The sequence below is a fragment of the Trichomycterus rosablanca genome, chromosome 10 (genome assembly GCF_030014385.1).
Source record: "Trichomycterus rosablanca isolate fTriRos1 chromosome 10, fTriRos1.hap1, whole genome shotgun sequence".
Taxonomy (NCBI): Eukaryota; Metazoa; Chordata; class Actinopteri; order Siluriformes; family Trichomycteridae; genus Trichomycterus; species Trichomycterus rosablanca.
In genome coordinates, this window is record NC_085997.1 from 36,305,440 (window position 1) to 36,330,032 (window position 24,593).

At 42.3% G+C, this 24,593-nt stretch overlaps 1 protein-coding gene across 1 annotated transcript; it reads right to left on the reverse strand.

Moving 5' to 3' along the window:
* Nucleotides 1-10,705: 10,705 nt before the first annotated feature.
* ppp1cab (protein phosphatase 1, catalytic subunit, alpha isozyme b) lies at nucleotides 10,706-23,127 on the reverse strand. The gene is made up of 7 exons (XM_063003268.1): nucleotides 22,803-23,127; nucleotides 21,788-21,919; nucleotides 19,908-20,138; nucleotides 18,830-18,934; nucleotides 18,485-18,708; nucleotides 12,809-12,943; nucleotides 10,706-11,611 (listed from the first exon to the last, which is right to left on the reverse strand). Exons 1-7 carry the CDS (start codon nucleotides 22,855-22,857, stop codon nucleotides 11,498-11,500), a joined length of 996 nt encoding a protein of 331 aa, XP_062859338.1. The 5' UTR covers nucleotides 22,858-23,127; the 3' UTR covers nucleotides 10,706-11,497.
* Nucleotides 23,128-24,593: the final 1,466 nt, after the last annotated feature.

Consider the following 24,593-nt stretch of genomic DNA (forward strand, 5'->3'; position numbering starts at 1 on the left):
AAGAGCGATCGAACCCTACCCGAGAAGGCGTTTTATACCCCCCAACGTGCACCCTATTGGTCGAGCCAGGTGGCGGTCACACCCCTGGAGTCGGGCTCATTGCTTATGGTTCAGAAAGGTGTGGTTATAGCTGAGGGATTCAGACTTGGACAGGAACCCTGAGGGCTTAGAGTGCTGAGGGGTTGTGCCGAATTGAAAGGGAGAGCTGTTTTTGGAACATGCATGGTCAGTGGAATAAGGAGAGAGGAGAAGGTGAGAGAGTGAGACAGAAGACGGCGGGTAATGAGGGGGGTCAATGACTGATGGCTCAAATGGCTTCTGCTGAGGAGGTCAAAGGGGAAAAGTGAAAGTGGCAAAGGCGTTAGATATTTTATTTTGTACAAGTGGTTTACCAGTGCTCACATTAAATATAAGACACATTACACTGTCTTACCATGACTAACTGGAGCAACTTTACGTATCTGGACCCTGAGAAGTGTGAGGTGTTAAAAGTTCACATGTAAAGAATCTGAAAACTCTCTAAAGGTGCTAAACTGCACTTTGTTGTAACTGGGACGGTTCCTATCCAACCACAAATAGAATAATCACATATTCAGGCTCTAGTTCTCGTTTTCATTTCATAAAACACTACCTGTACCATTCTGTACAGTCTACTACACAGTAGTATGATTGTCCTTACAGTAATACAGTAATGTTTAATCATCAATCATCTTTGCAAATCCACCTAGCAGTTCATTCCATCCGTACAAGACCAGAATGATGAATATTCAAATGGGTCGAGGACAAAAGGATGTTTTTTATAACACATCTGACATACACTGATCAGCCATAACATTAAAACCACCTCCTTGTTTCTACACTCACTGTCCATTTTATCAGCTCCACTTACCATATAGAAGCACTTTGTAGTTCTACAATTACTGACTGTAGTCCATCTGTTTCTCTACATACTTTTTTAACCTGCTTTCATGCTGTTCTTCAATGGTCAGGACCCCCACAGGACCACCACAGAGCAGGTATTATTTGGGTGGTGGATCATTTTCAGCACTGCAGTGACACTGACATGGTGGTGGTGTGTTAGTGTGTGTTGTGCTGGTATGAGTGGATCAGACACAGCAGCGCTGCTGGAGTTTTTAAACACCTCATTGTCACTGCTGGACTGAGAATAGTCCACCAACCAAAAACATTCAGCCAACAGCGCCTCATGGGCAGCGTCCTGTGACCACTGATGAAGGTCTAGAAGACGACCGACTCAAACAGCAGCAACAGATGAGCGATCGTCTCTGACTTTTCATCTATAAGGTGGAACAACTAGGTAGGAGTGTCTAATAGAGTGGACAGTGAGTGGACACGGTATTTAAAAACTCCAGCAGCGCTGCTGTGTCTGATCCACTCATACCAGCACAACACACACTAACACACCACCACCATGTCAGTGTGAGAATGATTTACCACCTAAATAATACCTGCTCTGTGGTGGTCCTGTGGGGGTCCTGACCATTGAAGAACAGGGTGAAAAGCAGGTTAAAAAGGTATGTAGAGAAACAGATGGACTACAGTCAGTAATTGTAGAACTACAAAGTGCTTCTATATGGTAAGTAGAGCTGATAAAGTGGACAGTGAGTGTAGAAACAAGAAGGTGGTTTTCTAAGCAAGCACAAGTTTAGAGTCTGACAAGTAGCAATTGACTTCCTACTTTCTAAATTATAGTGAATTATAAATAATACACAATAACATCTACACTTAAGTTAGTGCATTAATACCCTTTTTATTAAGGTTAGGACATAATACAGCAGCATTTTCTGCAATTTCCTTCGGGATCAATAAAGTGTTATCTTATCTTATCTAATTCATGACCCTAAATATCTCTGCATTGGTCTTTGTTCTAATTTCCTGGGGGGGAAATGATGGCTTTAATCCCCATATTTCCACAACATTTGTTAGACATCACACTTCAAAATCAGTGGGCATTAATTAAAGCATAAAGCTTTAAGTATAAACCAGGACCTTTATTAAGAAATGATGTATTTTAAAGGCTTGACCAGATTTCTAACATCTGTGCAGAATTATGTTTGATGCCTTCAACCCACAATGCAGCGTGTAATGGAAATAATTGAGTCCTACGTCTGCTTTGCATGATTGTATCATATAACAGCCAACAAATGGAGCAGATGCAACCTGCAGAGCAAACACATGCTGTTCCTATATCCAACTATCATACAATCTAAAACATTCAAAAGTGGTTTGATATACACCAGAAAAAAAATCAAGAATCAAGTTTCTTCTATATTTTATTGGAAGAACTTCTTGGGAAGGTCTGTAATGCAGACTGTGAAGTAGATTTACATCTACATTTACAGTGGCGGCATTTAGTGGACACTTTTATCCAAAGCAACTCACACTACTGTGAAATATTCAACCTAAGCAACCGAGAGTTATGGGCCCAACAGTGGCAACCTGGCAGCGGTGGGGCTTGAACCAGCGACCTTTTGACTACTAGTTCAGTCCTAGTGCATACTGCCTAGTGCATTGCCTAGTAAATTGCATTCTTGAAGAAGATCCACCATTCACAAAATCTATTAAAGCACTTTTGGGGGTAAAAGTAGGCCCGAGTCCGTTTTAAGCTCCTTGAAATAGACACATCAAGGTTTTAGCTAATAATTGATTATTTGGGGGGAACCAAATCTACCAGAGGGTTCCTGCCATATCAACAACTGATGGGATCACTGACAGATCCTAACACCACACAAAGCTAGAAATCAGAATATATTTATTTCTAATATTTACATTTTTGGCATTTAGCAGACACCTTTATCCAAAGCGACTTACAGTCTAAGCAATTGAGGGTAAAGGGCCTTGCTCAAGGGCCCAACAGTGGCAACCTGGCAGTGGTGGGGTAAGAACCAGTGACCTTCTGCTTACTAGTCCAGTATCTTAACCGCTAGGCTACAACTGCCCAACTGTTTACATCAGCATATCTGATTTTGGAGGGGGATGTGTGATTACGACCTTGTGACACATAATAATTACGTTTTGGTGTTGTACTCACACCCATTGCTAACAGGCACATAAAATCAACTATAGAAAATAAATAATCTGCCCTCAGTTGTTCCTGTTCCAGCAAGACCTCACAAAGTGATTTCAGCAGCCTGAACAGCATCCTGACTTTAACTGTACAGAACACTTTGGGGATTAATCGGAACATTAGTTTTGAGCCAGGTTTTTCGTCCAACACCACCTCACTACCCAAGAAAAGTGAAGGTGCAGTAACTACAAAGAGTTAATATTCATATTAATGGTCATGGTTTTGGTTTTGGAATGAGACATCCAACAAGCTTATTTTTATGGACTTGCTTTGCTTTAGTAAAAATATTCTTCATCAGAAGAACCAACATGTTGTAGTCGCTTCCCTTTACCCCAGCAGGTCTGTCCAACAATCACTTTACATATGCCGCTTAAATTTTGCTCTTTACGCAACTACCGAATGCCGCTCTGCTGTGCTATGTGCTGCCCAAGGAAATGCACACGTGTGTGTCCATGTAAAAGCTATCCATAGTGGTGTTGAAATGTGCATTAGCTTTAGGGTCCACCTTTAAGGCGCAGTATAGTGCCCCTCGGCCTGTCGCCCTATCCCGCTCCTGCAAAGAAAAATAGAAATAAAACATGATCCTCCTCTTCCTTATGTAGGCTCCCGTATCGAATGACACCCCAGCACGCCACATTCCAGCCGTCCCCTTCTTTCACTTGTACGTCTCATTCCTACATACAGTAAGTGACTTTTCTCTGGCTCTCTGGCAACTCTCCACTTTTAACATGACCGCAAGTTTGGTGCAGAGAAACTCTAGTAGACAGAAACCTGACCTGAACAAGCACTAAACAGCTTGAGGACGAACTGGAACATCACTCGTGAGCCTTCCTCCAATTTCCAATATCATATCTGACAGTAGAAAGCCCACCAGGCTGGTGACACTGCTGAGACCTGAACATGATCGGTAGTATTGGGTCCTTGTCCTTGGAACTCTTCCATATGGCACAAGTAATTGTATGTGATTTAGTCACAGCTACTGAGGCTACTAAGCCATAGCCTAGTAGTTAAGTTACTGGACTAGTAATCAGAAGGTCGCTGGTTCAAGCCCCACCACTGCCACACCATTGCTGCTGTTGGGCCCTTGAGCAAGGCCCTTAACCCTCAAATTGCTTAGAGAATATACTGTCACAGTACTGTAATTCGCTTTGGATAAAAGCATCTGCTAAATGCTGAAAATGTAAATGTAAATGCCACAACATTGATGCTGTTGGGCCCTTGAGCAAGGCCCTTAACCCATAATTGCTCAGACTGTATACTGTGACTAATGTAAGTTGCTTTGGATAAAGGCATCCAAGGATAAATGCCTAAAATATAAATGTAAATCTTAGATTAGCCATCTAAATCAATTCCACTTCTAATTTGTTTGGAGAAATGGCCTGACCTGAGTAGTGTGGATGTAGTTCCGTATTCTCTTGACCTTAAATGATGGACTTTTGTACTCTTCTCCAAATTGGTGAAGTTTCTACCACACTGATCGACCATACAAAGAGAAGAACTGCTGATCCACACACTGAACCTAGTCTTACAAGTACAACCCCAAATCAGAAAAAGTTGGCATGGGAAAAGCAAATAATAAAAAACACAGAGTTTCTTACATTTACTTTGACTTTTATTTGATGTCAGACAGGATGAACCTGAGATATTTCATGTTTTATCTGCTCAACTTAATTTCATTTATTAATAAACATCCATTCCTGCATTTCAGGCCTGCAACACATTCCAAAAAAAAGTCAGGACAGGGGCAATTTAGGGCTAGTAATGAAGAGCAAAAAACTAAATAATGATGTGATTCCAAACAGGTGATTGTAATCATGGTTTGGTACAAAAGCAGCATCCAGGAAAGGCTGAGAGTCTCTGAGGAGCAAAGATGATCAGAGGATCCAGTTTATCAACAAATGTGTGAGAAAATGATTAAAATGTTTAAAAACAATGAACCTCAAAGAAAGATTGGAAGGGATTTGCATATTTCTCCCTCTACAGTGCAGAATATCATTAAACCATTCAAGGAATCAGGAGGAATTTCAGTGCGTAAAGGCCAAGGGTGCGAGCTTAAGCTGAACCCCCGTGATCTTCCAGCCCTCAGACGGCACCAAGAACCTTCGCTCAACACTAGCTGATAAAACCACATGAGTGAGGGATTAGTTTATCAAACCTTTATCAAGCTCTACAATACAGAGTTACTGCACAAATGATACTTAAAACTTTACTGTGCAAAAAAGAAGCCTTATGTTAACCATGTCCAGAAGCGGCGTCAACTTCTCTGGGCTTGGAGGTATCTAGGATGGACCATCACACAGTGGAAATGTGTATTGTGGTCAGATGAATCAGCATTCCAGGTCTTTTTTTTGGAAGAAATGGACGCCGTGTGCTCTAGACCAAAGACGAAAAGGACCATCCAGACTGTTATCAGCAACAAGTCCAAAAGCCAGGGTCTGTCATGGTATGGGGGTGTGTCAGTGCCAGGGTCTGTAATGGTATGGGGGTGTGTCAGTGCTAGGGTCTGTCATGGTATGGGGCTGTGTCAGTACCAGGGTCTGTCATGGTATGGGGCGTGTCAACAAGACAATGCAAAACCACCTGCTGCACACATTACAAAGGCGTGGCTGCAGAAGAAGAGGGTACGGGTACTGGACTGGCCTGCCTGTAGTCCTGATCTGTCCCCAATAGAGAACGTGTGGAGAATTTTGAAACAACAAATGCGACAACGACGACCCCGTACTGTTGTACATCTTAAGACGTGTTTGCAGGAAGTACGAGACAAAAAAAAGCTGAAACACTAAATCACTTGATCTCCTCGATGCCAAAACGACTTTTAAGTGTGGTGAAAAGGAACGACAACATTACAAAGTGGTAAATGCTTTACCGTCCCAACTTGAAATACAGGAATGGATGTTTATTAATAAATGAAGTTGAGCAGATAAAACATGAAATATCTCTGGTTCATCCTGTCTGACATCAAATAAAAGTCAAAGTAAATGTAAGAAACTCTGTGTTTTTATTTTATTATTTGCATTTTCCATGCTGTCTTAACTTTTTCTGATTTGGGGTTGTAATTTATCACTAGTCGGTTTATGAAATGTGAAACCAAAAGGCTCTGATTTGAGAACTTCCCCCCTCTGTAGAAGATCGACTAGCAGAACATTTGCATCACGAGCACGTTCATATTTGTAGACAGTGGAACATAATAAATAATGCGTGTAATAACTCAAGGATGAGGATCAGGGAGTACCCGGGCGGCAGCTGCTGTGGTGGCACTTGTGTTCCTGGGAGAGTTAAAAATAACCCAAGAAGCGCAGGGTTACGGCATACGCGCTCGCTCACATGAGCTAACTATGGGAACCGTGCCCAATTTCATAAGTGTTCCAAAATGCTCTTCAAACATCACTTTGTTCAGTAATCTGTCTCTTCAGGAGGGTGAACGTCAGGTTATAACGCTGGCTGGATTTCCTATCAAGTATGTGCAAACACATTCACTCTATTCCAAGATGGTGCAGTTGTTCACACCATTCCTCCCACTAAAGGCCATACTACATCAGAGTAAACGAGAAGAGCAAGACGTTCGTGTCTAACAAGCACTTCAGTCATGTGTACAACCGTCTACAGGAGCACAAAGCTTGTAGCAGCTTTTTAATTCAAGGTTTCTGTCAATTTAGTTCCATTTTCTCGCCTAGTTCAGCCAATTCCCACCTGCTTGCTACGTCTAGACCTGTAGGGGTGAGAGGCCAACACGGGCTTCCTCCAGTCCCTCAGGACACGACATGCTTTTAAACAGCTGCGGCTCATTTCAGCGAGTTGACGTTCTTCATCAAATGTGCTGATCATTTCAAATTGGCTGTAGCTAAAGACTGAGGGTCCTTACCCAACTCATTGTGCAATACCTGTCACATGTCACGTTACTAGATCTGTCTATCTGTCTGTCTATCTGTCTGTCTATCTGTCTGTCTATACATTTACATTTTTTTCAGCATTTAGCAGACGCCTTTATCCAAAGTGACTTACATTACAGTGAAAGCCTTGTTTAAGGGCCTTGTTTAAGGGCCCAACAGCAGCAACCTGGCAGTGGTGGGGCTTAAACCAGCGATCTTCTGATTACTAGTCCAGTACCTTAACTGCTAGGCAACAACTGGCTTATCTATCTATCTGTATGTCTGTCTGTCTGCCTGTACATTTACATTTTCAGCATTTAGCAGACGCCTTTATCCAAAGCGACTTACATTACAGTTACAGTATACAGCCTGGGCAATTGAGGGTTAAGAGCCTTGCTCAAGGGCCCAACAGCAGCAACCTGGCAGCAGTGGGGCTTAAACCAGCGACCTTCTGATTACTAGTCCAGTACCTTAACTGCTAAGCTACAACTGCCTTATCTGTCCGTCTCTATCTATCTATCTATCTATCTATCTATCTATCTATCTATCTATCTATCTATCTATCTATCTATCTGTCTGTCTATTTATCTGTATGTCTGTCTATATATCTATCTGTCTGTATGTCTGTCTGTCTGTCTGATGAAGACAATCAAGTACAATAAATTTTGTTCATTTCTGAGTGACTGATATAGAAATTGAAGAATTTAAACTTCCTCTTACTGGCCGGACTTATTAAACTGATGTGTTGGTTATCAGTACCTACATATGTAGGAATCAGAACAGTTTAGGTTCAGACTCTTGGTTTAAGAGATTCCAAAACATTCCCAATTCCAAGAAGAGCACAGAGCGTTCCACCTCGCCACACTCTCAACTCTGCCAGTGTACACAGACCCAAATCTCAATCTCAGCAAGGGAAGTCCTCGTGATCGAATTTCAAGTGCTCATGCTTTCAAAGCTGGTACATCCACTCCCTCTCAGGTGTCCCAGATTAGCAGATCCGCCAATCACACCGAACCAAATTACGCTTTAAATCAATCACGCTAACGTCTATCAGCGTGGGATGTGTCGTCTTTGGAATCAACAGCCAAAATTCTCATGAGAGCAGATTTCTTCTCAACTTTCCAAACCATGATCAAGTCCCTGAGTGGCGATTTGTCCCACTTCATCAGGAATACGGCCCTCAGTGAAATAAGCATTATGATACAATAAAATGTATTTGTAAAGCACTTTTTATTTCGAGTCCAAATTCTCTGTGTACTTTATATATAAAAACAATAAGCATGGTAAGCAAACAGTGATCATAAGGATTAATGTCCTGCCGTGGTTAAGCTAAGTGTTTAACATGGGCTATATTGCTCAAGGATGTCAGCAACTTCATTTAACATGGATGCCTCAAGGTTCAAGATAAGGGCTGCTAAAATCAAGGCCGGCTATATACATTGATCAGCCATAACATTAAAACCACCTCCTTGTTTCTACACTCACTGTTCATTTTATCAGCTCCACTTACCATATAGAAGCACTTTGTAGTTCTACAATTACTGACTGTAGTCCATCTGTTTCTCTGCATGTTTTTTTTAACCTGCTTTCACCCTGTTCTGCAATGGTCAGAACCCCCACAGAGCAGGTATTATTTAGGTGGTGGATCATTCTCAGCACTGCAGTGACACTGACATGGTGGTGGTGTGTTAGTGTGTGTTGTGCTGGTATGAGTGGATTAGACACAGCAGCACTGCTGGAATTTTTAAACACTGTGTCCACTCACTGTCCACTCTATTAGACACTCCCACCTAGTTGGTCCACCTTGTAAATGTAAAGTCAGAGACGATCATCAGTGGTCACAGGACGCTGCCCACGGGGCGCTGTTGGCTGGATATTTTTGGTTGGTGGACTAGCAGTGACAGTGAGGTGTTTAAAAACTCCAGCAGCGCTGCTGTGTCTGATCCACTCATACCAGCACAACACACACTAACACACCACCACCATGTCAGTGTCACTGCAGTGCTGAGAATGATCCAACACCTAAATAATACCTGCTCTGTGGTGGTCCTGACCATTGAACAACAGCATGAAAGGGGGCTAAAAAAAAGTATGTAGAGAAACAGATGGACTACAGTCAGTGATTGTAGAACTACAAAGTGCTTCTATATGGTAAGTGGAGCTGATAAAATGGACAGTGAGTGTAGAAACAAGGAGGTGGTTTTAATGTTATGCCTGATCTGTGTATATATTTAATTTACTTGGCATCAAATTTCTACAAAAAGCATTAAGAGGTATGGAGGAACACACTATGCTCTCTGTATTACTCCACCACTTGTGTCAGGGCCTCGTTGTTACAGTGGCAAAGAGGTCCATGTCCCTCAGACAAAACCAATCATGTCTGTTAAGCGCCCAACCAGGTTGGTGGCACCAAGTAGACCCAGGTTTCTGCTGTGGTGGTCTAGCGCATTAGACAGTGGCACCACCAGAGTGCAAACTGCTTTACTGTTTCAGTATTAAGCTAAAGGACAGTGGAACCGTTTCCCATTATTGCACTGTAATCTATTAATGTTGCATGATCTAAACAAGCCCATCCTCTAAAATCGTACCCCATTCTGAAAACAGTTTAGAGTCTAAGTCGAGAAGAACTTTGTCTAAGGGTGCTTGGAGGTCACTCGCGAGCCCAATTTTAAACCCCAAAATTGGAAACGGGACACCCTACAGCCCCACGTCCCCCACAGGCATGCGCAAATGAAGGCCACGAGTGTTATTTGGGATAAGGAGTGGGGTGCATCAAGGAACCTTAGACGACAGCTGTCCGTGCTGCTTTTCTGAATCTCTGCTCAAAGATTCGGCCAGTCAGGAGGCCCTTCTTGAAACCTGACAAAGCTACGATACACAGTTTGAAGATCAAACTGAGGTGTCAGGATGAAGAAATAAAAAGTGGACATTTGTGTTCAAGCCGTGCTCTTTTCACCCCTCAAATCACCAAAACAACACCAGAGTGCCCGATTAAAGGAAAACTTGAGGGGCATCTATCCATTTCTATTCTGTTCCTAATATTTTGGCTCACATGCTCACATACTTTACTTACTTACTTACTACTTACATGCAACAGCAGCATACAAATTTCAGAAGTGCTTACCTTACATAAGTCATAAAATCACAGGACAGATCGGTTGATTTTTAAAATGTACTCTCAGCTGGAGCAGCTGTCTCATGATGCTCCCACCACCACACTTCACTGTAGCTTTGGCATTCTTGCGATCACACACCATCGTGTCTTTTCCTCCTGATTTAGCGGTCAGTTTGTCTTTCGCTGCTGGATACCCGATTGCATCCGAGTAGAGCATGTTTGTTTGTTTATTAGGATTTTAACGTCATGTTTTACACTTTGGTTACATTCATGACAGGAGCGGTAGTTACTCATTACTCAGGTTCATCAGTTCACAAGTTTATATTGTACACAGTCTTGGACAAATCTCCAATTCACCTCACTTGCACGTCTTTGGACTGTGGGAGGAAACCGGAGCACCCGGAGGAAACCCACACGGACACGGGGAGAACATATGAAGATCCCATCCACACACATTTGTTTATTATGACCATATACATCCTGCTTCATATTTCTAGGTCCGAGGTCAAAAGAAAAGGCTGTTCGAGGATATTTGCACTGGACGTGTTGAATAACCAACAAAGTGGTTGAATCTTAGTTTTTCTGCACTGTGTTGTAAATATGGTCAAGCGCACACCACTTAAAACACACACACAGTTTATTCGTAGGAGATTCTCACTTTATTGGCCAAGTTCATGAAAGTCTACAAAAAAGAAGAGGCTGACTCTTATTCAAGTAAATTGCTATACAAATCTAACCCTAGCATGTGGAACACAAAGTTCTGCTCCTACATCGTCCACATCGCAGAAGACCGCACAGCCGATCGCACTCGCATCGACGAAGGAAAAATAAAAAGCCAGGACGGGACGCTGGGACGATTTTTCATACAGATGGGTCAATTCTATCCTGGAGGTCAGCGTGAAGCTCTGTGGGTTTAAACTAAAGAATAATAATAATAAAAAAACTCTCACACGAAGTCCCAAGCTCGATCGCACCATCTGCTGATGAAAGACGAAACCACATCCACACTTCACATTTCAGAGTGGCAGTGATTAAACACACACACACACGCACACACACACACGCACACACACACACACACACACACACACAGAGTCTGATTGCTTCAGGAGTTAAAAGTGTGTGATGGACCCTGAGGCTGGAGAAGAAAAAAATGCTTAGGTCCAATAAAAGATCCCTAAAAGGATTATTTCTATACATTTATAACAAGGAAACGAGACAGAAAGTGGTCGAGGGATCCGAAACTTAAAAATCTCTCCGCAGTCGCGTCAGTCTCACTCATGATTGGTCAGACTAAAACCAGATCCTTCACAGCAAAGTAAAGTAAAAGAGGAGGAAAAAATCCTGATGGTGAAACAGAAGGAGAACAGAAGAAGAGGTAGACTGAAGGAAGAAGGAGAGGAAGATGGTGCGTGTGGTCGTCGTGTGTTATTTCTTGGCTTTGCCTCCTTTAGCGGCGTTTCGGGGTGGCGTGACGGGTCGGCCGGAGCCGAAAGCTCCAGCTCCGCCGTACGGCAGCTTCTTGTCAGCGGGTTTCAGGATCTGACAGAAAAAAAAAAAGCAATAAAAGGAGCCGGATCAGTTCGTAGTTCTTATTTTTCAAATCAAATCAAAGTTTGACACATACAGAGTACAACTGGAAGTGAAATGCTTTCGTGACTGCTCAGCCACATTAGCAATTGGCGTTAAAACCCCAAATAAATAAATGCCCAAATTTGAATCAATTCATTTATTTGGGGTTTTAATGCCATGTTTAACACACACGTGTCATTTAATGGTAAAAAAAAATAGGTATTATGTTTCTGTCTATTATATCTTGACTTGTATTATGTCTTCTTTATGGTTCATTTCATATTTTCATTACAAATTTGGACAAAGAAAAAATGTTTTAAAATTTAAAAAGTGCAGAACATTAGAAAATTTTAAGCTATTTAAAGTGCACCAAATGTGTAAAAGTGACAAAGAATTGTGCAAGAACATTTTCTGCATTGATTTATTGATTAGGATTTTAACGTCATGTTTTACACTTTGGTTACATTCATGACAGGAACGGTAGTTACTCATTACACAAGATTCATCAGTTCAAGTTTAATATCATTTACAGTCATAGACAATTCAGTATCTCCAATTCACCTCACTTGCACGTCTTTGTACTATGGGAGGAAACCGGAGCTTCCAGACAGGGGGAGAACATGCAAACTCAAAACATCGAATCGAACCCAGGACCTTTTTGCTGTGAGGAGACAGTGCTACCCACTTAGCCACCGTGCCGCCCCACTGTGACAGTATACAACCTGGCAGTGGTGGGGCTTGAACCAGCGACCTTTCGATTACTAGTCCAGTACCTTAACCACTAGGATAAACTTTATTTAAAGTCAAACTAGCCTTGATTACATTTCCAGTGTTTAGCCGATGCTTTTATCTAATGGGACTAACAGCAATGTGACCGTACAGTCTAAGCAATTGAGGGTTAAGGGCCCGACAGTGGCAACCTTGCAGTGGTGGGACTTGAACCGGTGACCTTTCGATTACTAATCCAGTACCCTAACCACTAGGCTACAACTGTGATTATGATGTACAAATCCACACACACACTTACATATGGTAAGTGGAGCTGATAAAATGGACAGTGAGTGTAGAAACAAGGAGGTGGTTTTAATGTTATGGCTGATCGGTGTATATAAAAACAAACAAGCTGATCTGGTTTTAGTATATAAAAACACAAACATAATTCGATACCTGGAAGGAGCACATGAGCGTCTCGTCCACGCTCATCATGGCACCAGCGTTGTCGAATTCGCCGCAGTAGTTCGGGGCCGAAAATAGGGTCACCAGCTGCCGCTTGGCAAAGAATTCGTAGCCGTCCTCCACCACCTACACACGGGTTAAAAGGGTTAGAACTAGGGCTCTATTAAATTCATGGGAATTTTCCCGTGCTTCATTTCACAGTCCTCATCAATTTCATTAAATTATTAAATTACATAAATTACACTCAAACTGAACGATAGAATAAATAATAATAAAAAGTTACACTTATATAGCGCCTATCACAAAACCCAAGGTCCTTTACATACAAAAGCAACAATCACACAGAAATAGCAGAAGATGAAGTGAGAAAATGCTGAGGAAAAAAAAGGTGAGTCTTAAGGAGAGCTTCAAATTCAGAGAGCAGAGGAGGTGGAATGTAGAGAGGAAGGAAGGAACGACCGCACATAAATAGAAGCTACGATACACAGCAAAGCTACCTTAATAGTTAAATATAAAACTAGAACATCCAGCGACAGTGCGAGACTTCATGTTCCGTCTCAAATACGAAAACTGACGCCTCTCCTCGGCGTCCACACAACTGGTTATTCGTTTTCCAAACCCAGTTACCCGAGTCGTGTTTTTAGCTGCTTTACACTTTGACATCTTGGACATTTCGACTAACTGATTGCTAACTGAATTGCCGTAGCATTGCTACGACACCTCATAGTGCGAATTAACCAGTAAACATGAGGCACTTGAACGCTACGCAAATGAAAAATGTTAAATCGCTAAACACAAACATTAAAGATTGAATTTGGCATCAAATTGCAGATTACACTGGAGGCGGCTTATTTCACGGTTCGTGACGCGATTTTCATGGCCATGAATTAGGTCGACCTTAGTTATATCTATTAGAAATGGCAAACAAGCATGTGTACTATTGGATCATATGTACGTTTGTTGCACGCTCATTAGGGCTGGGTATCGCCACTAATATCCTGGATCGATTCGATTCACAAGGTGCCGATTCGATTTTCGATTCAATTTCGATTCAACACATTGAGGCATATTTGAGTTACATTAACAGGTTTAAATATGTACAGATGTTCAGAGAACGAATGTGATAATTGTACAAAGAACGCTCATTATTAAAAATATTTGTGTATTTTGTTTACATAAATAATTAATCCAAAACAGAAAACAGTAACATTCATTTTTTATTATTATTTTATATGTCTGACACGCTACAACATTGTAAATGTAAACATACACCTGGCTGTTGAACAGCTTATGCCAAGTTTACACGACACGACACTCTGATTAACACCTGGTCGCTGTAATGTTCACACTACACGACTGATCGGCGATGGGGGGTTTTACATCTACACCATCTATCACCAGGGGGAATCACAGGCGAGCTTCTCTGCTCTCCAAAACTACGTTCCGTCACAAAAACACACGTGAGAAGTGACGAAAGGTTTAATGATACCACGTCCAAACATGCACATCAACAAGTAGCCAGAGATGAAAGTTTGTGCGCTGATGAAATAAATGAATCTGAGTGGATTTGGCAACACGAGCAGCATGGCTTGTTCTATAGTGAGTTGGAGGTTAATAAATATTTAGTTTTGTAGAGAACGATCAGGTCAGAAATACTGTAAAACTCGCGTGTGCTGATGTATTCTGATAGAAACTATATTGCGCTGCACCACCTGTTTACAACCTCTCCCCTGTGTTTCCCCTCGCTGTTTCTCACATCGATCGAGAGCCGAGTTTTGATCGCAGAGCGAACACCGAATTCAGTGCAAATCAGTGTGTAGTGGTCATAACCTGAGCTTCTGCCGTGCTGAACTGATGTGCAGGTCAGATCTCGTTGCATGAAAAAACACTGGCTGGTCACGCGAAATTAAAGAAGGTAACGGATTTCCGAGTGCACCGTAAAAAGGGGCGTATTTAAAAGATCGATCTCACGTTTATATGAATCGATATCGGATCGTTCAAATAAAGATCGATCCGAATCAAAAAATCGATTTTATAAACCCACCCCTAACGCTCATGTCCACTTTATCAGGAACACCACACTAATACAGGGTAGAAGCCTCAGAGATGTCCAAAACATATCTTTGAAGTTTGGTCCATGGGCCAGTGAGGTAAAGTCAACTACTTACTACCTAAAACGGCATGTACTCTGTGACGCTGAACCATAATACTGGAAGTAGCCATTATGAGATGGTCAGTCTTATAATTGATCAGTCAATAAGCAATAGATGAATTAGATGGTCTTGAATAGATGCACATGCTCATTGGTATCTATGCCAAATTCTGACCCTACCATCTGCGCACTCTAGCAAACTTCTATTACCCATTGAACTGCCCAGTTTCTGCAGACCTGTGCTCACTGTCTCCTGAGATGCACGTCAATCTTGTCTGCTGTAGTAGCGCATCAAGCTCAAGATTCCAATCACACAAGCTTTCATGCCAGCTTCCACCAAGCTGACCATTCTCACACCGCCAGCAGTACTGCCACTACCTGGACACTCCTGGCTGATTAGATGAATACATGAACGAACAGAGTGGTCCTAATAAAGTGACCAATTAGTGCAAATGGGATTGTTTTGGCAGTTATCATGCCTGAATAAAAGGTTCCATCTTTAAAAAGTCGATAAAAGTGGGGGTCGATATGTAAATGTGAGTAGTAACACACAAGCTTTCTGCGCCATTACACATTTACCGCTCTACCACTGGGTGGTCAGGACACAGCTACAAAAATCGAGACGACATGTTCTTTGTGACGCTGAACTATAATACGTGGTCATGGAATGGATGCACATGCTCACACAGTTCAAACTGTGCTTAATTGGTATCTACGCCAAATTCTGACCCTACCATCTGCATACTACAGGAAAAATCTATTAGCCATTGAACTGCCCAGTTCCGGCAGACCTGTGCTCACTGTCCCCTGTCTATAGTAGCCCATCAGCCTCAAGGTTCCAGCTATGCAAGCTTTCAAGCCAGCTTCCACCAGCAGGTGGCATTTCTGTTGACTTGGCTAGCTTAGCATGTATTAGATAAATACATGATGATGGTGGTCCTAATAAAGTGGCCACTTAATTAGTAGTGTAACACAAGCGTTTTGCACCATTACACCTTTACTATTTTACAACTGGTTGGTCAGGACATAGCTGCAAAAAATATCACACCCGATATTCAGCACTGAATAAAACCAGGACTTATTTCTGCAATTGAGAACATTAAATGAGCCAGCCGAGGTTAAGGGTTCACATACACCCATAAGAGAAGATTATGGATATACCCCAGTCTCTCAGTCTTTTGTTATTATTGTTATTATTTCTGTAATTGTTAAGACTGGAAGTTTTTGGGTCAACAGAGACACACAGCAGGTCTTAAAGTGTCCTTTCACTTTGTGGCCGGTCCTCCTAACTCCTCATCAGTACTCATGACTCCGGCTGGTGAGTCTCTGTGTGGATCATTTGACTGAACCCATCAGACTGATCCGCATGAATTACAACGAGAAGCTCTGCACAACTCTCATCTTTACAAACCTGGAATGTGACTTTAGCTCTCAAACAATTGCCTGGAAGTACATGAACCAGTGACTTCCTCACCTAGGTCAGAAAAAAGCCCTGAAGGTAAAAATCTCAATTAGTTATTCGACCAAAACAAGTATTTACAGCAGAAAGATCAAGATGTAAAGCTTGGTGGTTGTAGGGATAAAATCTGGAGCTGTTTTGCAGCCAGTGGATGGAGAGATCAAGAAGAAAAGGGAAGCTTTCCTGAAATCTTGACCTCAATCCTATGGACAATATGTGGACTGTACTGAAAACCATCAGTCTAGTTTGAGCTCTACCGATTCCTCCAAGCAGCCTGGTCAAGGATCCAACTACAAACCCGCTGATGGAGGTTTAAACAGGCTAAGTGACGTCTAACCAAATATTAGGTCTGCGTGCTGTATGTATAGGTCTGTCTGAAAACTAGTGAGCTGCCTTGCTGCCTACCTGATCAGCTGCCTCAGTTGAGAGGATTCATGGAGCTCATAAGGCAGATTATTTAGACGCACCACTTAGACAGACATTACGTCACCGCAGTTTTAGCTTACTAAGCTAACACAGTTAGCACCAGGATGTTCAAACCGATGGGCTGAGGCAACACAACCCGCTAGCACGCCAGCTAACGTCTCCCTCTGTTTACCGAAAACGAGTAAACTGTCCCTGACGAGCTAGGGCTGGGCGATTTTGCAAAAAAAAAATAATAATAAAAATCTAGATTATTTTTAATATTATTACCGATTGTCGATTACGATTTCTTTTGCATTTTAATTTAAAAGACTGCAGAAGTGAAAAATAGTAACAGCACCACCGATAATTATCCTTTCAAGAGACTCAAACTTTATAACGATAACGATATAACTATAATTAAAACAAAATAGAAATCTGAATTAGCTATATTCTTTATAAGAATAGCTCACAAACAACTCTTACTTTAAATATTGTGCAGCAGAACCACCTTACATTAGGAAAAGTGCAAAACTACAAAAAGTTCTTTTCAGGTTTCTTAAAAGGAACACGAGCCTGTGAAGTGAGTCTGCATCAGTATCTAGGCTGGGGGGGGCATCAAGTAATCTCTCAGCTCAGCTTTGATTTTGTCCTCTTGTGACTGGGAGGTCTTAAGATCTGCGTCTAACAATATGGACTACAATTCCCATGCTCCCACGGACCGTCACGTGACTATCACATGTCCCCGGTCAGCCAATCCTGATCGCGCTCATCGGCTCCGGAGTTGTGATTCAGTTCGGCTGTGTTCGATTCAGTGAATCTTATTTGAACTCTGTTTGTGCGTCTCGTTTTGCCGATCGTGTTTGCGCTCCTTACTTCTGAATCTAACCGTTACCGTGTATAATCCTTGTTGTCCTCCGTTTACTGTTTCAGTTTATCCGCTGGTTTTGGACTCTATCTGGTTTTGTACACTGTTTTTGCCCTTTTTGATATTAAACTTTCCTCGATTTATATTCCGCGAGCGTCTGGTCACTTTCTGCCTCGTGACATGTTGGTATTTTAATTAAAATATAAAGTATGTAAACAATCGTGATTGTCACATTTCTAACATCGGGTGAAAACGTTTTAACATGCGAATTAACCGAATTAATCGTGAAAATCGCCCAGCCCTATGACGAGCCCGAATTTACAAATAAACGACACTTGTTCACCTTTATACACATTAAACATCAATGACAATTTATTTACATTAGAAAAGGACTCCGTTGGTTGCTCCGCATATATTCGTCCGTCATTTTTTGTGAGAAAAGTCGTGCCGCACTGAATGCTGGGATTGACTTCAGCGCTGAGGAGGCGTCGGACGCTCCCTCGTTATTCGGTCAGATTATCACTCAGAATTAAGGCGCCTCAGTAGGAGCGTTTTAAGGAATGTAAGAATTTAGACACGCCCTCTTCTCAGGAGTGTAGGATGACGTAAAATGCATCTATGTAGTAAGATCACCAGGTTTTCAGACAGACCCTCTGTTTTAGACCTGAATGTTTAGTCAGAGAAAATCAACAGCTGTAAAAAATGATTGAAATGCGGCTGACCGACTACCTACGAGATTCAAGAATGAAGTAAGTGAGAGTGCGGTGCAGTTTGGGTCTTACGGACCTGATGGGCTCGGCAGATAAGGTCCATGTCGTGCTTGTTGAGGAATTTGGCCACCACGTCGGAGCCGAAGGTGAAGGAGACCCCGCGGTCGTTCTCGCCCCAGCCGGTTACGTCTTTATCGGGGTCGGCCCACAGCAGGTCACACAGCAGGCCCTGGTCGGGCACGTCTGTGGGTCTCATCACGCGGCGGATCTGCTCCATCGACTGCAGGTCCGGAGACAGACCTAGTCAAGGAGGAAAACAAGGAATCGTGAATTTTACAAAAGCTAATATAAAGATAAATAAATACTAAACAGACAATCAGACTGCTGGACGTGACCGCATCGCTTAACGACGATACGTCACCTCCGTGGCAGCAGAAAATCTTCTCGTCAACGATGGCAGCCACTGGTAAGCAGTTGAAACAGTCTGTAAACGTCTTCCAGAGTTTGATGTTGTACCGCCTTTTGCCTGCAAATGATAAAAATATTCATGATGTCACTAAGAATTTTGATTATTTTATTACGATTTACCGTCATGTTTTACACACTTTGGTTACATTCATGACAGGACAGGTTACTGGTTACACAAGGTTCATCCGTTCACAAGTTTTAATGTCAAACAGCCATGGACAATTCTGTATCTCCAGTTCACCTCACTTGCACGTCTTTGGAATGTGGGAGGAAACCGGAGCTCCCAGAGAAAACCCACACGGACACGGGGAGAACATGCAAACTCCACACAGAAAGGACCCGGACCGCCCCACCTGAGGATTGCACCCGGGACCTTCATGCTGTGAGCCACCGTGACAGCCATAAGCCACCTGATTAATACGTTTTTCTGGCTGTCCCACACGTTTATAAACCCTGAGAGCTGTATAAAGAATCTACAAGCGACTGAAGGCACTCCTTGTTTACTTCACATAGATTATACACACTGCTGCTGCTTTTTGGTTTATTGCTGGTTTAACAGCTTCCTACAGCTTATTAAAGTGAGCGCATGTTAAATATTGCTTGTCATAGGGTGTACATGTAAAATAAAGTGAGAGGAGATGTGTGACCCTTCCTCTTCAACTTATACAATAAAAGTCACCAACATATACATTTTTATTCTGACCCTTTTTGCTCCCAATACATGCTCAACATCCCTGTGCACTGTAGCAACCTCTGCTTGCAGCACAAAGGACCTAGACCACAGTAAGGGACCAGCCTCGCCGTCGCGAGACATAACCAGTAGGTTAAGGTAATGGACTACTGATCAGAAGTTTACTGATTCGACCCCCACCACTGCTAACTTTCCACTACCGGGCTCCTTAACTCTCAATTGCTTGCAGTGCATTCAGTCACAATCGTGGATTAAAGCATCTGTTAAGCATAAACATGTTGGTTAGGCACCCGGATCAATAACGTACTGGTGTAAATCAGTTCCCCTTTACCGCACTTACACTCGTCATAGAAACCGTATATCCTGTTGATGGAGGCGCACTCGTGGTTCCCTCTCAGCAGAAAGAAGTTCTCTGGATATTTAATCTTGTACGCCAACAGCAAGCAGATGGTCTCCAGAGACTGCTTCCCTCTGTCCACGTAGTCTCCCAGAAACAGGTAGTTGCTCTCCGGAGGATAGCCGCCATACTCGAACAGCCTCAGCAGGTCGTAGTACTGACCGTGAACATCGCCTACAGAAAGAACCCAGACACTAAATGAATATAAATATTCATCCAAGGATAAAAATATAATCCGCTGTGATTCCTTTTTGATCAATAACCAGTCAAGACCAAAGAACTGGTGGTGGATTTCCACAGGTGCAGACCCACCTTGTCACCGGTAAACATCCAGGGAATGGACATTGAGAGAGTGGACTCTTATAAGTACCTGGGTGTTTACCTCAACAACAAACTGGACTGGTCAGTTAACACTACTGCACTTTATAAAAAAGGTCAGAGCAGACTCTACCTACTCAGGAGACTGCGGTCATTTGGAGTGCGGGGGGAACTCTTGAGGACTTTTTTTTGATACAGTGGTGGCATCAGCCATCTTTTATGGTGTGGTATGTTGGGGCAGCAGCATCTCTACAGCGGACAGGAAGAGACTAGACAAACTTATTAAGAGGGCCGGCTCTGTCCTGGGGAGCCCCTTAGACCCAGTGCAGGTGGTGGGAGACAGAAGGATGTTAGCCAAGCTGGCATCCATGCTGGAGAACGACTCCCACCCCATGCATGAGACTCTGGCAGCACTGGGCAGCTCCTTCAGTGATAGACTGCTTCACCCCAAATGTATGAAGGAGCAGTATCGCAGGTCCTTCCTTCCTGCTGCTGTTAGACTGTATAACCAGCACTGTTCCAGGCAGATCACACACTCACTTTAAATTATTCATTATTCATAACAATGTGCAACTTTTTCCCCATGTAATTATTACAATGTGCAATATTTTTTCCCCATGTGCAATTTTTTCTGACTTTTTATTATTATTATTGTTATACACTGTACGTTTTATTGTCTATTTTTTGTACTGAGTGCTTTACTGTCCCTTCGCTGCTGCAACACTGTGACTTTCCCCACTGTGGGACTAATAAAGGATTATCTTATCTTATCTTATCTTAAGTGGCTAGAAAATAAACATCCAGAAGCGTACAATTAGCTTTTGTGAAAAAGCTTTTATTTATGTTGCTTTAGCAGCAGACACGAGTGGGAATCGAACATATTCACGTCATTTGAACATAGCTCCAAATGTGCATCATGATTTCTGAATCTAATTCAATGTGATCAATTAAGAACAGATCCTCAAACCGACAATTAAGTGTAAAGCTCGTAGTTTTCCCCTCTTTATGTCTTTTAAGTCTGTGGCTGTTCAAATAAAAAGCCATGGCAAGAAAGCAGCTGTCAGTTAGCATGAAAATGTAGTTTGTTCCATTTAATGAGAATAATAACCACTAAAGCTCTTGTTTTGTGCCATACAGTAGCCCCAAACTCACAGCACATACAGCACACAGCACATATAATAGTTCCCACAGGATCAATAACAGTATCTGTATATTTCTGCATGTGCTGTGGTATGGAACAGGTACAGTGACGAGGATTTACACAGGTTAAAACGCTTTTATCAGATTGGTAGAGGTGGGGCTTAAACCATCTTTAAATGCATGTTATCTGGATCACAGTTTCTGATTTCTTGCAGCTCATGTCACTGTTTCAGATCTACGAGGTTCATGAGGTCAATCAACATGTTAAACTGCTAATAATGTTCATGAGATGATATTTGGACACTGAAATGATGTCGATATGAATAGAAGTGGTGAATAGAAGCAGTGCGGCGCTTTATACATACCGCAGATCTTCAGTGGTGCTTCTAGCTCCAGCAGGATGGGCTGGCTGAGGAAAATCTCTCTGGATTTGAGACACAGGCCCCGGATCTCGTGCTCCATGAGCTGAACGTTTTTGCCAGGTCTGGAACCCTTCACTATAGACACAATGGAAATGAAGCCGTTAATACAGGGATTGTGGATGAGACACATAAACAGCTCAACATCAAGTTTGGGCTTATTATGACTGAATACCCCAAACATTAAACTAAATACCACTGTTTTAAAAAGCTGTAGTAAATAACAGTATTTGTTGTTGCTGTGCTGGTTCATGGGTATTTTTTTTCTCATGAACCCCTACCAAAGCAATAAATTTGTTAATTTTAATAGTAGTAACTACAAAAATGACCTTTCAGCATAGAAGGACACTTATTTAATATCTTACCCTAACAAGAGACCACTGTTCCATGTAGTTTAAATGGGTGCAGTCTCAATAAGTATATTTATGTGGCCACAAAGAAGTAAACACTTGTAGTTCATAAATACCCAGGAATTATGAGGAAACGTATTATTTTAAAATAAAAGTATTATTTTATTTCTTTTTACTTCATTTAAACTATTATTTAAATTGATTTTTGACATTTTTATAGCTAGTGACATTTGTACCGCAGGCGCATCTGGCTAAATAGCAGATTAATCTATTTTTTTCACCAAAAATCAGGTGAATCAGGTAAAAAACACAGGATGTTATAAATGAATTATTAGGATTTAATGTTTTTTAGACGAGTAGAGGTGAATGAAAGTCACTTTCAGCTTTCCTAGTCGCGCCCGCCATTCTAACTGGCTGTGGCCGCAACCCAAATCTCACACAATACAACCCTAGTGCACTAGAAAGAACACAGAAAGCGGTCATCTTTTCATTGCAAGAAGCGCACTTGTGTATCCACTATTGGTGTATTTGGAACGCGGCCTGTCCAAGAGCCGAGGTAAAGAAAATAAAACACCCATATGAGACAAAACGTTTAAAAACAGGTCTCTTACCCTCCAGAAGACGCTGAATGATGGAGTCGATGTTTAATTTATCAGATTCAGCCATTTCCGTGTTGATTTATGAGGTGATTAATGTGAGAGATGGAAGTCAGGGTTAGCCAGCAAGCTAAGCTGGCAGAAGCAGAGAACCGGCCTCTCACTAACACACCGATTTCACCTCAAAATAATCAAATATTTCAGATAACTACCCCCAAATAAGTTAATAAATACCTCCCGCCGCGAGTTACCTCATCAGAATAAAGTTAAATGAACGTAAACTTCGATATTTTTCGTGTTTTCGGCCTTCCAGCCTGAAGCGGGCGTGTTTAAAACACAGCGTCGCCTGAACAGCCCAGTACGTCACACAGCCGGTTTCATCAACCACGTTTCGGTGGTGACGTCAATTCCGGTCGCACCAAATTTAACGCTTTAATTCATCAGTTTTCTACTTTTTTTACTACAAACAGGTTAACTATGGTCAGGGTCGCAGTCTGAAGGCATAGCAAAGAACAAAGAATCAGCACATTACAGGGCATCAAACTCTTATTCGCTCACTCACTGACATAGACACAAGAAAAACATGCCAAAAACCCCTAACTGACAGTGACCTGAGGTGAGAAGCAGACCCAGGCTCCCAGGCCTTGTGCTTCCCCGACGTTTTGCAACAATTAATCATTATTTGGAGACGGCACGGTGGCTCAGTGGGTAGCGCTGTCGTCTCACAGCAGGAAGGCCCTGGGTTTGATTCCTCTAGCTTGATACTGAAACAGTAAAGCCACTGTCTGATGCGCTAGAACCCTGGGTAAGAACATGCAAACTGTTCTTAATGCCACCAGCCTGGTTGGGCGCTTAACAGACATGATTGGTTACCTCTTTGCCGCTGCAACAACGACTCCTTCTGCCTGGATGAGGCTCTGACAAAAGCGGTGGAGTAATACTAGTGCATAGTGTGTTCCTGCATACCTCTTAATGCTTTTTGTGGGCGACGCAATGGCTTAGTGGGTAGCACTGTCGCCTCACAGCAAGAAGGTCCTGGGTTTGATTCTCAGGTGGGGTGGTCCGAGTCCTTTCTGTGTGGAGTTTGCATGTTTTCCCCGTGTCTGCGTGGGTTTCCTCCAGGAACTCCGGTTTCCTCCCACAGTCCAAAAACATGCAAGTGAGGTGAATTGGAGATACAAAATTGTCCATGACTGTGTTTGACATTAAACTTGTGAACTGATGAATCTTGTGTAACCAGTAACTACCGTTCCTGTCATGAATGTAAGCAAAGTGTAAAACATGACGTTAAAATCCTAATAAATAAATAAATTAATTAATTAGTCTTCTATTTTTATTATGAACAGGTTAATTAGGGTCAGGGTCGCGGTCTGAATGCATAGCAAAGAACAAAGAATCAACACATTGCAGGGCATCACACTTATTCACTCACATTTACTCACACTTACTGACATGAGCACTGGGAGAACATGCCAAAACTCCTTACATACAGTGACCGGAGGTAAGAAGCAAACCCAGGCTCCCAGGTCTTTTGCTGCTCTGTCTGTCTGTCTGTCTGTCTGTCTGTCTGTCTGTCTGTCTGTCTGTCTGTCTATCTATCTATCTATCTATCTATCTATCTATCTATCTACCTACCTACCTATCTAAGAAACACTGAGCACTAGGTCAGGAATCCACCGTCATGCACAACTTGCAAATACTTGTCCCTAGTTGTAAGTAAAGCATCTAGCCTGCAATGGATTGGCACCCTGTATCTAGTGTTTAGGGTGGCTCTGGGTCCACAGTGACCCTGATTAGGAAGAAGTG

What these genes read in the sequence shown, in the direction of transcription:
- ppp1cab (XM_063003268.1), bottom strand. Translation starts at nt 22,857, where the DNA reads ATGGCTGAATCTGATAAATTAAACATCGACTCCATCATTCAGCGTCTT. An exon ending in GATTTTCTGCTGCCACGGAG is followed by an intron (nt 18,709 to 18,829) that starts GTGACGTATCGT and finishes CTCCTTGACTAG; the next exon opens with GTCTGTCTCCGGACCTGCAG. An exon ending in TTATCTGCCGAGCCCATCAG is followed by an intron (nt 12,944 to 18,484) that starts GTCCGTAAGACC and finishes ACCCGTGTGTAG; the next exon opens with GTGGTGGAGGACGGCTACGA.